Source organism: Strigops habroptila, chromosome 3 (assembly GCF_004027225.2).
Source record: "Strigops habroptila isolate Jane chromosome 3, bStrHab1.2.pri, whole genome shotgun sequence".
In the NCBI taxonomy this organism is placed as follows: domain Eukaryota; kingdom Metazoa; phylum Chordata; class Aves; order Psittaciformes; family Psittacidae; genus Strigops; species Strigops habroptila.
In genome coordinates, this window is record NC_044279.2 from 79,023,865 (window position 1) to 79,037,169 (window position 13,305).

At 46.1% G+C, this 13,305-nt stretch overlaps 1 protein-coding gene across 1 annotated transcript; it reads left to right on the forward strand.

The window, feature by feature from the left end:
• Positions 1-5,531: 5,531 nt before the first annotated feature.
• Positions 5,532-13,304, forward strand: GSG1 (germ cell associated 1). The gene is given in 7 exon segments (XM_030478096.1): positions 5,532-5,581; positions 5,666-6,021; positions 8,145-8,167; positions 8,510-8,557; positions 10,781-10,933; positions 11,046-11,157; positions 12,158-13,304. Coding segments are annotated over 6 exon segments (1,008 nt in total). The 5' UTR covers positions 5,532-5,581; the 3' UTR covers positions 12,474-13,304.
• The last annotated feature ends 1 nt before the right edge of the window (position 13,305 follows it).

Genomic DNA, 13,305 nt, shown 5'->3' on the forward strand with positions numbered 1-13,305 from the left:
TCATTTGCAGAGCAAGAGTTAATGCATCATGCAAACAGCTAAATAAAGGTTACGATCTGAGTGGAATTATTCAGAGCTCAGGGAGAAATCTGGTATTTGCAGTCTGTCACTGGGTTTGAGAAGCCTGGCTCTCTTGGTGTCACTGCCACCCAGAGACATCCTGCTTTCCGTGTGGTGGTACGGGAGGGGACTGCAGCACTGGACAGTCTTCCTGTAAAAAGCAGCAAAACCAGGAGCGGTGGGAAGTGTCATGTGTGAGGAACGTGTGGAATGAGGGGTGAGTATGAGCCAGTTTTTGTCCAGGTTTCACATAGCGACCTTAACAGTGTAAACAGCCACTCTTTCTCCTCTCTTTTCCTCTTCAGGACAGCTGAAGAGCCAAAGCCAGGACTGCATGTATGATCCCTGATACTCCTGGGGAGGATTGCTGCATGGAGGGCTATGTAGTGCCACGTGCCTCTTGAGACCTGCCAGTTAAGTATGGCAATTTTGGGCCCTATCTGTTAAGGGCTCCTTGTCCTTCTTTTCCACCAACAACCTCTGGAGTCAAGGGTGTTGCTTTGGGGCAGAATACACCCAAACTATGTATGTGGTATGGCCAGGGTAAAAATGCATCACTTGTAAATGCCCAAGCTTTTTTAGAGTTGGCGATCTCCACAGAGGTGTTGTTCTAAGATTGTGTTTTGCATTTTGTTTCCTTGTTTTGTTTCTATAAGCCAAGCACTTGACTGACTGCGCAGGAAATCAACTGCTATGGGCATTCACTTCAGTGGGTGAACTTTAAACGAGTCATCAGGGACTGGCTGCTGCTGAGTTCAAAGAGAAAGAGACATTCAAAACTTCTAGCCAAGCCAAGTTATGGTGGGAAATACCAGATACAGAGGAGAAAACTGAAAGGCACAGTAGGGTGAAAAACAGATACAGCTTGGTTTTCCTGTCCATAATTGGTCATATTAAGGCAAGGCTGGAATGGAGATTAAAAACAACACCACCACCAAAACCTAAATCAAACCCATCCCACCATAAAATTCTGCTGAGGGAAGTTCTTTGAGCATCAGGAAATGTGCTCTGGAGTTGATGTTCTCTGAGCTGTGTGCAATAATCTGGGGATGGAAACACACTGAGAAAGTTAATATGGTACTTGACAAAATATTGGAAAATGTATTAGAAAGAATAGCTCTGTGCAGGGCAGACAGCGGAACAAATACCCTGCTAAGCTCCTGCATTCATTCCTCTTTTTTCTTTCCCCAGTGATTTCAGAAGCCTCCCCAGGCTCAGATAACTCAAAGAGAAGAACCCACCCCCCATATTGCAGGCAAGGTAAAGAAGTTGTGTTTATAAAAATGGAAAAAAAGAGGAAGATAGAGGGGGAAGAAAAAGGGGGAGAAGGAATAGAAGTCTAAACTTGGGCGTTGCTTCCCCCCAGAACACATTTGAACATCAGACTCCCAAAAAGAAGACTAGAGAAAGGTTGCCATCTTCTGGAAGGATAAATATCTGCCATTATTCAGAATACCAAACCTGATACATGCATATTTTTGAAACCGTAGCATATTTCTGATAAATTTATTTTTCAACCTGAATTCTTGTCCATGTAAATCTAATTAATTCTCATTTCATCAATATATATGCTGTGATCCTAGCTTTAGAAACTGACACAGCATCCTGGATTTTAATGAGAATCTTATCAAGCTTAAAATTAAGAACCTATTAACATTAAGCATTATCAGTAGAGAGAAGGACTTTATCTATCCTTGAGCCTGAAAAACAGGCTTTTTTTACTGCACATTTAGAAGCCAAACTTAAGGTGTTGACATGCAGAGAAACTGAATAATGAAAATAAAATAAAAATCACCACTCTCCTTTTAAACAGCGTCAACTTTATTCTACTTTCTTCAGTAAATTAAGCACATCCATGTCAAACAGAACCTTTGTCTTAACCAACCAACCTGCAGGCACTCCATGGAGCATGAAAACATTTAGCATTGCTTTCATTTAGCCCATCTTAGAAATGATTATCTATATTTGAGGAGTTTATGCAGTGACTAGGATTAAAATAGTTGCAGCGCTACCGACTGTTCTGCTCAGGGCAGGAAGGGTCAGGAGCCCGTGATAGCACAGCCCACATATGGGACTGTGAACCTGTCAGCTCCGTCTGCTGTCTGTGCTGTGCAGGGTCTGTCACCCAGAGAGATTCATACACCTGCCTCCCAGCCTCTGGGCTCTGGTGTTGGAACTGGGGATAAGAGCAGATGGAGCACTGGTTTCCTCTGTCCCGGCAGAGCAGCAGGGCAAACACGCAGGGAATCTGCCTTCATCCCTCCCAGTGGCAGTGGCAGTCTCACCCACTTGACACTGGGCAAAGCCTTTATAGGGAAGATGGGGTGCATGCTTTCAGGATGCTCCTTTTCCTTGCAGTTTGATTCAATGTGGCACTGCTTCATGCCAGTTCATTCTCGTGAGAGGTGATGCCGTTCTTACTTTTCACTGTTCTGATGACAAACAAGGTGTATCAACACCCTCAGGTATTGTAAAAGCCTTTAAACTTTCAGGACAAGAGCTCAGAGGGGACTTAGGGTGAGTGTGAATCTTTCTGTCTCTCCTTACTAGCTTCCCAATTTCATCCAATGTGAAGCTGCTGGGAGATGGGATTCCTGGTGAACTTCATGCCTTGGCAAAAGCTGCCATTACAAGGGACACAGACAGCCTTCCCCATGCTCCCATCCTTTGAATATTGGACTTGTTTGACTCATCACTATTTCACATACCTCTGTTATGGTGGTGATGCTGGTCCGCAACTCAGCAGTGCTTCTGCTGAGGGGCTCCTTTTGTCATTAAAATCTCCAGTGTCCATAGGCAGAGCTGGCTTAGCGTCTTTTCAGGGTCTGAAATCCTCACACCTCAGAGCGGATGCAAACTTTCCTCTCCCTACTGCTTTTTCTCCTCCCCTTTCTGCGACTGGCAGGTCTGGCCAGGAAGACATCCCAGGGCTTGTGGCCTTTTGCCATTCTGCTGAGAGAGTGCACAGGGCAAGGGTTAATACAATGCCAAAGTCAGTCCTGACGCTGGTAGTTTCTGAGCTAAGGTCACTCAGAAAGCCGCCAGCTCGCTCCATACAAGCTCCCAAACAGCCATCACATGGAGATGGTTGGGATCTTTCTGCGTTTTATGAAAACTTTCTACTCAGTCAATACAGGTCACCCTTCCACACTTAGCCCCAGTGCACAGCACCAATCGCTTCCCGTATAATCTCCCAGAACAGCTGTGCTGTGATTGCATTGTGGATTACAAAATGACCATTTTCCACAAAACAGCTGCTGGCTGGAGGGAAAGCACTTAATAATCACTGGGGATGTGAGGGAGGAGGGGAGGACATGAAGAAGAAAGGGGTCTTGAAGCAATTGCGTTTCCTGGAGTATGTAGAGATGAGAAAACCAGCAGACAAAGTGTGAATCCCATTTCTGCATTGCTCCTACAAATTAACAGGACTTCGAGGACTTGCTGCCAAGGTAAATTCAACTCTCTTTCGTTTGGGGGCTATCTAGATATTATGGTCAGTTATTGTCAGTAAGTGCTTGGTTTTATGGAGAGGAACTTTTCCGACAATGTTCTCATGAAGGAGTAGTTCAGATATACTTCTCATTCCCTGTGTTCTCTGCATCCTTGATCCAGTTCCTTCTTCTGACTCATTTGTTTCTTATCTTTTTTTTGCCTTTCTCCTCATCAGTTGTTCTGAAATTATATAGCATTTCAACTACTACCACAAAGCAACAGGAGAGAATATTCTTCTCACTATTGAAGATTTAAATCAGAAAAATTATTTTTGTCAATATTATGAATGGAAAGGTATTTTTAAAAAAATAAAAGCAGAAGCAAACTGAAACCTGACAACAGAAAATCTTGTAATCAAGCATTAATCAAAAACTATGTGTGCTGAAGGTTTCTATTTTCAGATGAAAAATCATGTTTTTGAGAACAATTGTATCGATAATTTCCTTTTCATTCGTAAGACAAATTTTCCATTGAAAACACCTTCAGCAAGGAATTTGCCACCAGCCTTAGCCAGAAACCTTCACATAATTAACTGTTCCTAGGAGATATCTGCTTTGTGAAAATGGTGACATCCAACACGCCTTCAGATCATAGAAGTTGTTAGTTATGCTATTACTAAGATGTTGCCATCTCCAGGGTGCAGCATCTCCATTGTTGAAAGAAAGAAATGCTCTAGTGAAGAGTTAAAAAAAGCCAGAGCATAAAACCATATTTTTTCCTGAATTTTTCAGGAGCTGGGTATTTTCTTGCCTTCAATGAGGGTGTTCTGCATCATGCACTGTTTTCTCAGTTCAGTGAGATGCTAATGAAGTCTTGCTTTCCAAGAGGAGCTTCAGCAACGTCTTTAGTGACCACATTTCTGAGCTTGCTGGTTAGCAGAACAAATGCTTTTAACTGCACCACTTTTAGCTGTGGTGCACTCACAAACAAAGCAAACCTCAGTCTCGCATCATTTATTTATAGTACTGTCCACAGCATGCTGGGCCTTTCAGTGCTGGGTGAGTCAACCAAAGTTATCTATCTGAAGAGGACCGGCAGCAGGCAGTGTCTGTACAAACTGAATCAATTCATGGGCAAATAGATTTTGAGAGTCATAAATAGGAAAGGGTGGGAGTATCTGGATGAAGTTGTGCCAAACATAGGGAGTGCCACGTGGGAAGAGACATGCGTTGATTACATGAAAGTTGATGTGTGGGTAGGAGACATCTAATCAATCCATGGAGTGATAAGTTGGGGTTCGTAGAAGGCAGTGCAAGGTTTTGCAGGAACCTTAAGCTTCTTCTGAGTAAGAAAGACCACAGGACCTTGGTACAAGACCTGCTTTCTGGATTATTTTTTCTGATGAGATTGAACTGGGAAGAGTGTTCGTGGCAATGTTTGCTCTACAAAAAAAGCCCTTTGGCACTTCGTGTGAGAGCAGAGACATTGCCATCCCACCACCCTACCCAATTTCTGATGTGCAGAGCAGTGCCTGCTCAGGTGGGAGGTGCTGCTCTAGGGCTTGAACTCCAGCTGCCAGATCTGGATAGCTGTGTCTCCCTCCTGAGGAGGTCACTGCTGTGATATGTGATCTTCAGTGATCTGGGAACATTTTCCTGCATTTTCCCACTCTGAAATCAACAGACTTCCTACCTCCCTAAGTACAGTAGTGAACAGCTTGAAAATGTGTTTTGGGAGACTGGCAGCAAGAATTCTCATTTAGTTGGACAGAGCATTCATCATGCCCCATCTAAAGGCAAAATACAGTATTTTAGGAAGTTGGTTAACAGTTCTTCCCAGGGTGGAGTGAACATGACGTCCCTACTATTTTGCTGATATGCTCACACGCCCCGATGCACTCAGCCCTGCAATGTCTACTGAGTCACCCTCTCTTTCCCTGTACAGATATCCAGTGTACTTTGAAATGATTAAATGATTGAAGCTGACCTATTGCTCCACTGGCCTGGCCTTCAGGAAATCGTTCTTCCATGCTGAGTGAGCTGTTGGGATGTTGTAAGGAGGGCAGAGTGCTCATATTCCCTCCCTACAGGTGTGCGCTGGGAAGAGCTGGGATTTGTAAGGCTACGTGGGACACATGGCTGGTGTGACAGTCCCTCCTGTTTGTGTGTTGTAGATGGAGCTGTTGAAGGGATTGCCATGGCGCCGTGCTTTCCTGGCTGTCATCCTCAACCTGCTTGCCCTCAGCCTCTCCACCACTGCCTTGCTTGGCAGCTACTGGTGCACTGGGACCCAAAAAGTGCCCAAGCCTTTGTGTGGGAAGAGCAAGGCCACCAAGTGCATTGGTGTCCCCATGCCACCCGATGCAGGTGCTAGCAATGTTTCATCCCAGGACGTGGTGCACTACAGCTGGGAGACCGGGGATGACCGCTTTGCCTTCAGATACTTCCACACGGGGATGTGGCTTTCCTGTGAAGAAAGCATGGAAGGGCCAGGTAGCATCTTGCCTAAACAGCCCCAACTTCTTCCCTTGTATTTACTCCACCAGAGTTTGGAAATGAAAGGCGGGAGGCTGATAATATTTGGGAGAAAAGCCGCCTTCATTTTCCTAGTTGGCATCAGCCCTGTGCACTGCTGTGGTCATTATATTTCTGTCCTTCACTGGGCTGTTTACAGAGTGGGGCAAGGCAGAATGGTTGTCTCTGGTGTGCTCTTCAGTCTGGAATAGGGCTGTGAAGTGCAAGCAGTGGTGGCGGCAGTGACTTTGTGATAGCATCGTTCATCCTGATATGAACTGCAGTGAGCCTCCTTTCCCTTTCTGTGTATATCTCCATTCCTACACACAGCTTACTTCATGTTCTCAGGGCACATTTGTGCACGTCCCTTCAGAGATCTAAGCAGGGTGATTAGTGTTGACAATTTATGGTTATCACTCTGAAGGCTGCAATAGATGGTGTTTTCCTTAAATCACCAAACTGAGGGGTTTTGTGAATTGAATAGGGACTGGGCTGAGAGAGAGAGAGAAGTACTGCCTTATAGATACAGAAAAAACCTGGAAAACCCAAAGGGTCTGAACCTAGAGAAACTAAAGTTAAGAGGCAAATTGACCTGAGGGTTAGAGCTGTAGTATTGTAATTTTATTAGCAGCTTTTGTGATATTGTGATTGGTTTCATTTATGACTTCTGACCATGTGGGACTGGCACTGTAAACCCTGGAGTGCCATGGGCTGGTCATGAAACCTGTACTAGACCCCTTTGGTGCCTCCCTTCATCCTTGGCTTGCTCCTGCCCAACCCTGCTGAAGTCCTTCTGATGAAACCTGTGCCATGCTAGCACAGGTGGATGCCCCACAGTGCACAGATGCTCCTTATGGCCTGGCACACACATCAAGGATCAGAACTGACCCGGAAGGTGGCCAACAGGGAGATTTGTATCTAAAGATGCAGTGATAAAAGTCGCTTTCATCAGGCCCATTCTACTGAGCCCACCGCCCTCCCTCCAGCTCTCCCCAAGCACAGACATCACACCTTCTTTAACTAAGCCAGTGTTCTAGTATAGCATTTCTTATGTTCTTATCTGTTGCTGTCAGAGTTTGAAAATAAAGAACTGGTGAATAAAAGCAGAGAGAAGGGGGGTGGGAGCAGGAGAGAATGTGCTTGAAACTCATGTTGTAATGAGAGGGCTGCTTCTTTATGAGCATTTCCAGACGTGATGCGGAAGAGATGTGTATATTCGGGACTGGTTTGGGTCGGGGTGTGTTTCCATGGTGCTTGTGGGAATGGGACTACGTCCCTTGACAGATTTCTCTGAAAGAATTGTCTGGCCACCAAGTAGTCCTGGAATAACCCTGATGTCTGAAGGAATGCAGGGAGAGTGTTACATCTGGATTGCAGCAGAGCACGGGGTAGAGCACATAGTCAGTCCCAGTCCCCTGCTTCCTGTAAATCAAGTAATCAAATACAACCCACCCACTGCTTTGGGCCTTTGAAGCAAGTGCATAGACAACAACAACAACAACGGGCTGCTATGAGCAGAAGGAGTTTGAGTTGAGCTGGAGAAAGGATTTCATTATTCAGGCTAATCTCAGGATCAGTTTAGATGATCCATTACTGAATAACCTCATTAAAGTTCTAGGTGAAGTAGCAAACTGCAAGTTAATGAGGACTGCAGATGGCACTAAACTGGGTAGTGTCTTGAGAGCTGTGGATGACAGAAGTAATACAGGAGATTGGGAGAGATTAGAACTGGGGATAGAAATTAAGAAAATGAGATTCTTACAATGAAAAGCAGCAGGCTGATACTTCTGGGAGAAAATACTGTGCCAAGTAAAGGAGAGGACCCTCAAATGCAATAATACAGCAGGCAGTAAGAGACACAGATCATAATTTTGGACCCTCGGCTGGGACAATCATTTGCATCTGGCCAATGTAAAAAGCCAAAGTAAATATGAACACCATTTGTCCAAATAGCATGCCTAAAATATGAGGACAGAAGACCATATATATCTCTGTGTGATTCCCTGCCACAGAAGAGGGGCTCACATCTCTTGTCAGGCAGTTTCGCTTAGGAAGAACTGGTTTTTTGCTTTCTTCTTTGGGAACCAGTGCTAGAGCTACCCTGCTGAGACTGGGGTGAGTGGGAATTCAAGTACTCAGAAGAAGTGATGGGTCTGCAGCCTGTCATAAGCTACACACTTAATAGGCCTGACCCTCAGTACTGTTGTGAATGAGCAGCAACAGATTTTTATATTCACCAGAGCTGCATAAGATTTACAAATTGCTTCAGTTTTTTTCTGGAAAGGCCACTTCTAGTTTTCCAGGCAGACATTGCCTTCCCCTACCTTGTCCCAGTGAAGATCTGGAAAGATGGTAAGAAAGAGAGCAGAGGTGAAAAGATCTGATGGGTAGACGCAGGATGAGTGGAGCTATGCACTGAAAAGAGAATGAGAGGAAGAGACTTTCTTTTCACTTATGTACCCTGCATTGTTTTGTGAACTAATACCTTTGGTTTTGTGTTTCAGAAGAGAAATGCCGTAGCTTTATTGAGCTTTCACCACCAGCAGAGAGAGGTAAGAGCAAATCCCCATACCTCACTGTAGCTGCCCATTGCACCTCCTTGGGATGGGGGACCTGCAACATATCACCTGTGTGAGGACAGCAGGGTAGGTCCCCAAAGAGCCAGGCATGAGATCCTGGCCTCTTGGTTCCTCCCAGATATCTGCCTAAACCACTGCCATCTGTGAGGTCAGTGCTGGAAACCTCAAACTCCCTCCCATATGAAGTGGGAAATTGCAACAGTCAGCAGGGAGATGAGTACTTTCAGGGAGCTCATCTTCTTTTTCTGCCTTGTTTCCCCTTTTTTGCACTGGCAAAGACTGATGACCCACTTTTATAAAGCGATGTGCATTCCCATATAAGGGGTCTGGTGCAAGTGGCGTGCAGTGGCATCGCTGTACAGGTCAACTTGGGTCGCTCTTGGCACAACAGCAGGGTAGAGAAACCTCACCTACTTATTCTTTTGGGCAAGAGTATTCACACAATTCAGGTACTGCTGGTGTACAAGAATGTTCTGAAGTCATGCAGATCTCCACTTTTTCTTAAAATGAATGACTCACCTGCATTTACTGAATGACTCTTGCACTTACCGCAGAATGCTCACCTCACAGGGAGTAGCAATGCATTGTTCTTCTTTCTCACCTTCTTGTGCTTCATTCCCTGCCCAGGCCTCTGGCTCTGTTGCTTCCAATGTCTTCCTTACAGACTGTTTTCCTAAGAAATGAGGTTTATGCAACCAGATTATGTGTCTTTGTAAATCTCTCTGTCTGTCCCCCTCACACTCCTCCCCTACTGCGCCTTGTCTAATTGCATTCCAACACTGATAGAAAGGCTCATGTAAGACACTGAGCTCCTACAAATTAATTGGAAGGTCACTGTGAGCTTAACTTGGAGTGACACTGTAATCTTAACAACTCTGTCACCTGCCCTCACCCCTTTCTGAACATAACATCATCTTAAAATGACCTTGGCCTCCAGCACTGCTGCCATTATATAGTTGGGCCAGCACTGGAGAAGGGGGTATGTGGTGTGACTGCTGATTCTAGGCTGAGCTGGGTGCATGCAGAGCAGCTCCACGTTAGGTAGGCAACATTACAAGACCAGATTACAGAGCATGTGTGGTGAGCCTCGACTCCAAAAGTGATGCAGAGATCTCTGTGCCCATGTGGTGCTGCAGCCTCCAGGATACTTTCAGCAGTCTGAGCCCTAATGAAACAGCTTCCTTGTTGGTACTGCAGTGTGCAAGCCAGCTCCTTTAAGCAGGGAATGCAGCTCATCAGTTCCTGCTGAAGAGCTGGGTGACTCTATGGCACTAATAACACTGAGGAGTCAAGTGCCACATTAATGAGGGTTTTCTTCACACCCCTTTTCCTCAGTTGAATGTCTCCTCTACAGGCATTAATAGCTGTTAACAGTAGTGTTCACAGTGCTGCTTCATTTGTCAGATTAATATTTCTTCCTCAGTGAATCCTGTGCTCTTCCACAGCTCACCATTACAGAGTGCCTTTTCTCATTCTCCTCCAAGTCCTACCGCAGTGAGCTCAGCTGTGGTCTGTGGTATTATGAATCCCACCCATAATCCCAGCATGAAAGTACCTGCACTCTGTTCAAGAAGCAGGGTGAGTGGTGAATGTAATTGCCCTAACTGGACATCCACCCCAAGGAATGTAGTTTCATTTTAATTGGGGTTTCAGTGAAAAATACAGGCCTGCAAGGGGCTTCCTGAATTCCAGAGGCCAGGTCCCAGCTGCAGCCATGGATGTATCACACAGTTCTTTACTTAACCAGTTGAGTCCCAAGTTAAAAGTTATTTGCTTCCATTGCTGTGATTAGAAACCTACCTCAAAGTTCACTATGCTAATGGATAAGAACATTGAAATGTCCAGCGCAGATGTGTTCGTGGCCAACCTACAACCACTAGGTTTTGCGCTAATGCTAAACAGCTTTCCCCCTCTCTTTTTCCCTTGTTGTTTCTGAATAATGCTGGCTTGTTTCCAGACAGCATTTTAGTTCCTCTCAGCTTTTGTCATGCCAGACTAGCCAAGCCATCTTCTACAGCAGACTCTTTGTCACCTTTTGCATCCCTTGAGCCCTTGCTCATAGGCTTTTGTGTGTTGTTTTTCCTTCTTTCCCTTCTTTCCAGAGGACATCCTTTCAGGATTGGGTTGGGAAGGGAGAGTACTCCCCCTTGAACAAGCCACCCTGTACTGATGTGAGAAGTCTCTGGTTTCTGGTAGGAATCCTGTGGCTGTCGCTGGGATCAGAGATGCTGTACATCAGCTTGCTGCTCATCAGCTTCATCCTCCTGATGGTGGAAATGCTGCATACTGGCAACCCTGTCTGTGGGTTGAAGCTCAATGCCTTTGCTGCTGTCTCCTCGGTGCTGTCAGGTAAGTGTGTCACTGCAGGCTTGGCATCCCAGCCTCCTCTTCTCCACAAGGCTGAAGTATGCTGCTCTGGCTCCGGCTGTAAATTCGTTGCTTTCTTGTCTTTTGTGTCCAGGTCTCCTTGGGATGGTGGCACACATGATGTACACTCAAGTCTTTCAGGCAACAGTTAATCTGGGACCAGAGGACTGGAGACCGCACACGTGGGACTATGGCTGGGCATTCTAGTACGTGAGCTCTGAAGCCATTTTCATCTCCCCAGCCTTTTGGGCTTTAGCCATACTACACCCTGCGAAAACCCACCTCCTCCTTTCTTGACCTTCTGTTTCCAAAGATAAGTGTCTTGTGGTTCTCTTACTGCTAATCTCTCCTTGCCTTATCCTCTGCTTTAATAAATAGTTGCTGAGTTGCTTAAATGAGTAGCTACCAAAGTCTGGCAAAACAATTGGGTCACACCTAAACAAGTGCCTTCAACCCGGCTACTGATCAGGTTTGCCTCTATGGTGGTTTGCCCTGTTTGGTCTCACCTCTTCCCCAAGTGCAGAGGCCAGTGTCACACTTGTGATGATGCTGTCAAACGTGCCTTGTTTTTCTGCATTTCCTGTAGGCAGGAAGAGCAGCTGCAAAAAGCAGGTGGCTCGGTGTTCCTTTTTCTAAAGGTTAAGGTAACTGCAGCTGATATGCCATAACTGGCTTGAAAAACAGTTGGATGAGCCTTGCAAGTGCCCATGGAAAGTGCAGGTTCAGTTTGCAATGCTGTACTGATGATGACCGCATTGACTCTTAAGACTTAAACACTCCAGTGCCATGTGCCAGCCATGGACCTCAGATGTTGGCATGGCCATCTGGTTATGCTCAAGTAGACATATCTCATATTCAGGAAGACACTGAACAGCCCTGCAATACAGAACTTAGTTCCAAGCTATGCTGTCCTGCTCTGACCAGTTACAGACTTTCCTACTGCCCTTTTTATTTTCCCTGTATCCCTCCCTTCCCTGTGACAGGGTGTTGTGAAGACCACCAGGATTTACCCCACTGATTTAAGAGGAATTTTGCAGTGGAAAAAACCCTAAGAACTGTAATGTTATGAGCCTTAGTCTTTCCGATTCATGTGCATGCCCAGCAGCTCCTGCCTGGCAGATCAGGGTGCATCACAGCGCATGCAGTTCCGTTCCTTACACTACTTGGCTTCTCACAGCATGTGCTATTCTTGTGTCTCTCCTGTAGCATGGCCTGGGCTTCCTTCACCTGCTGCATGGCTTCTGCTGTCACCACTCTCAACACCTACACCAAGACGGTGCTGGAGTTCAAAAGGAACCACATCAAGGGCTATGACATGAGCTTCAAGGATCAGCCTCAGCACCACCAGTGCTTCATACAGCGGCAAATAAGCAGCTACTATGGGCCCCAAGACAAGCCCCTCCATTTAGTCTCTGAGGGAGTCGACTTCTACTCTGATCTGCAGCAGAAAGTGCTACAGCGGGAACCAGAGCTGGATCTGGATGAAGTCTTGGGACAGACGGTTGGGGAGGATCGTTGTTAGGGATGAGTGCACAGGGGCAGAGCAGTGGGGTTTGGGAGGCACAAGAGCTCTGAGCCAAACACTAGCGCTACTGTTAATCGAGTTCTTGGGGAGCTCTTCCTTCCTCTACAGTTCAGGGAGCCGGAAGAGAAGGTGGGCACTGGGGCAGGGCAACAGCAGTGTCAACAGTAGCAAGATAGGTCTTCCCTGATCAGTTTGCCTGGTGCCCTCAGCTGGGAAGGGTGAAACCAGAGAAACCAGAGGGACATGTTGCTGGTCCAGCTGTCTCCATGTACTTGCAGACAGTTGAGGCAGTTGTCCTAATCCCAGCAGTATTGTACCTGGGAACAGATAGCACCATCCAGCTGGCAAATTGCAGTGCTGGGCCTATTTGAGTGGTGTCACACTGACCTTCCAGCAACCCCCCCGTCCAGTGTTAACAGTGAAGGGCACTGGTGCTCTTACTGACTGGCTGTAAGCCTCTGTGAACCCTATTTGTTCTTCATATCCAGGCCCAACCTCCTCTGCTCCGTGCTCCCAGATTTAAAATGCTGCTGCAATAGGAATGGAGAGCTGCTTTCAGACATCTCTCCTCCTCTTTCATATCTCTAATGATTCCCACATGCCCCTTTCTTGCTTTTTGCCCCAAAATCTCCGATTCTGGTGTACTTTCCTGTCCATCTCTTTCTACTGTGCTTGTCCACAACCTTTAAGGATCCTTGGCTGGGCTTTTGCTTATTCCTTCGTTTCTCTTCATCTGTCCCCTTCTCCCCATTGTAAAAATATCGCAGACAATCCCCAAATCAAGCAAACTCATAATCTCCCAGAAGCGAAACACCAATTCACATGACAC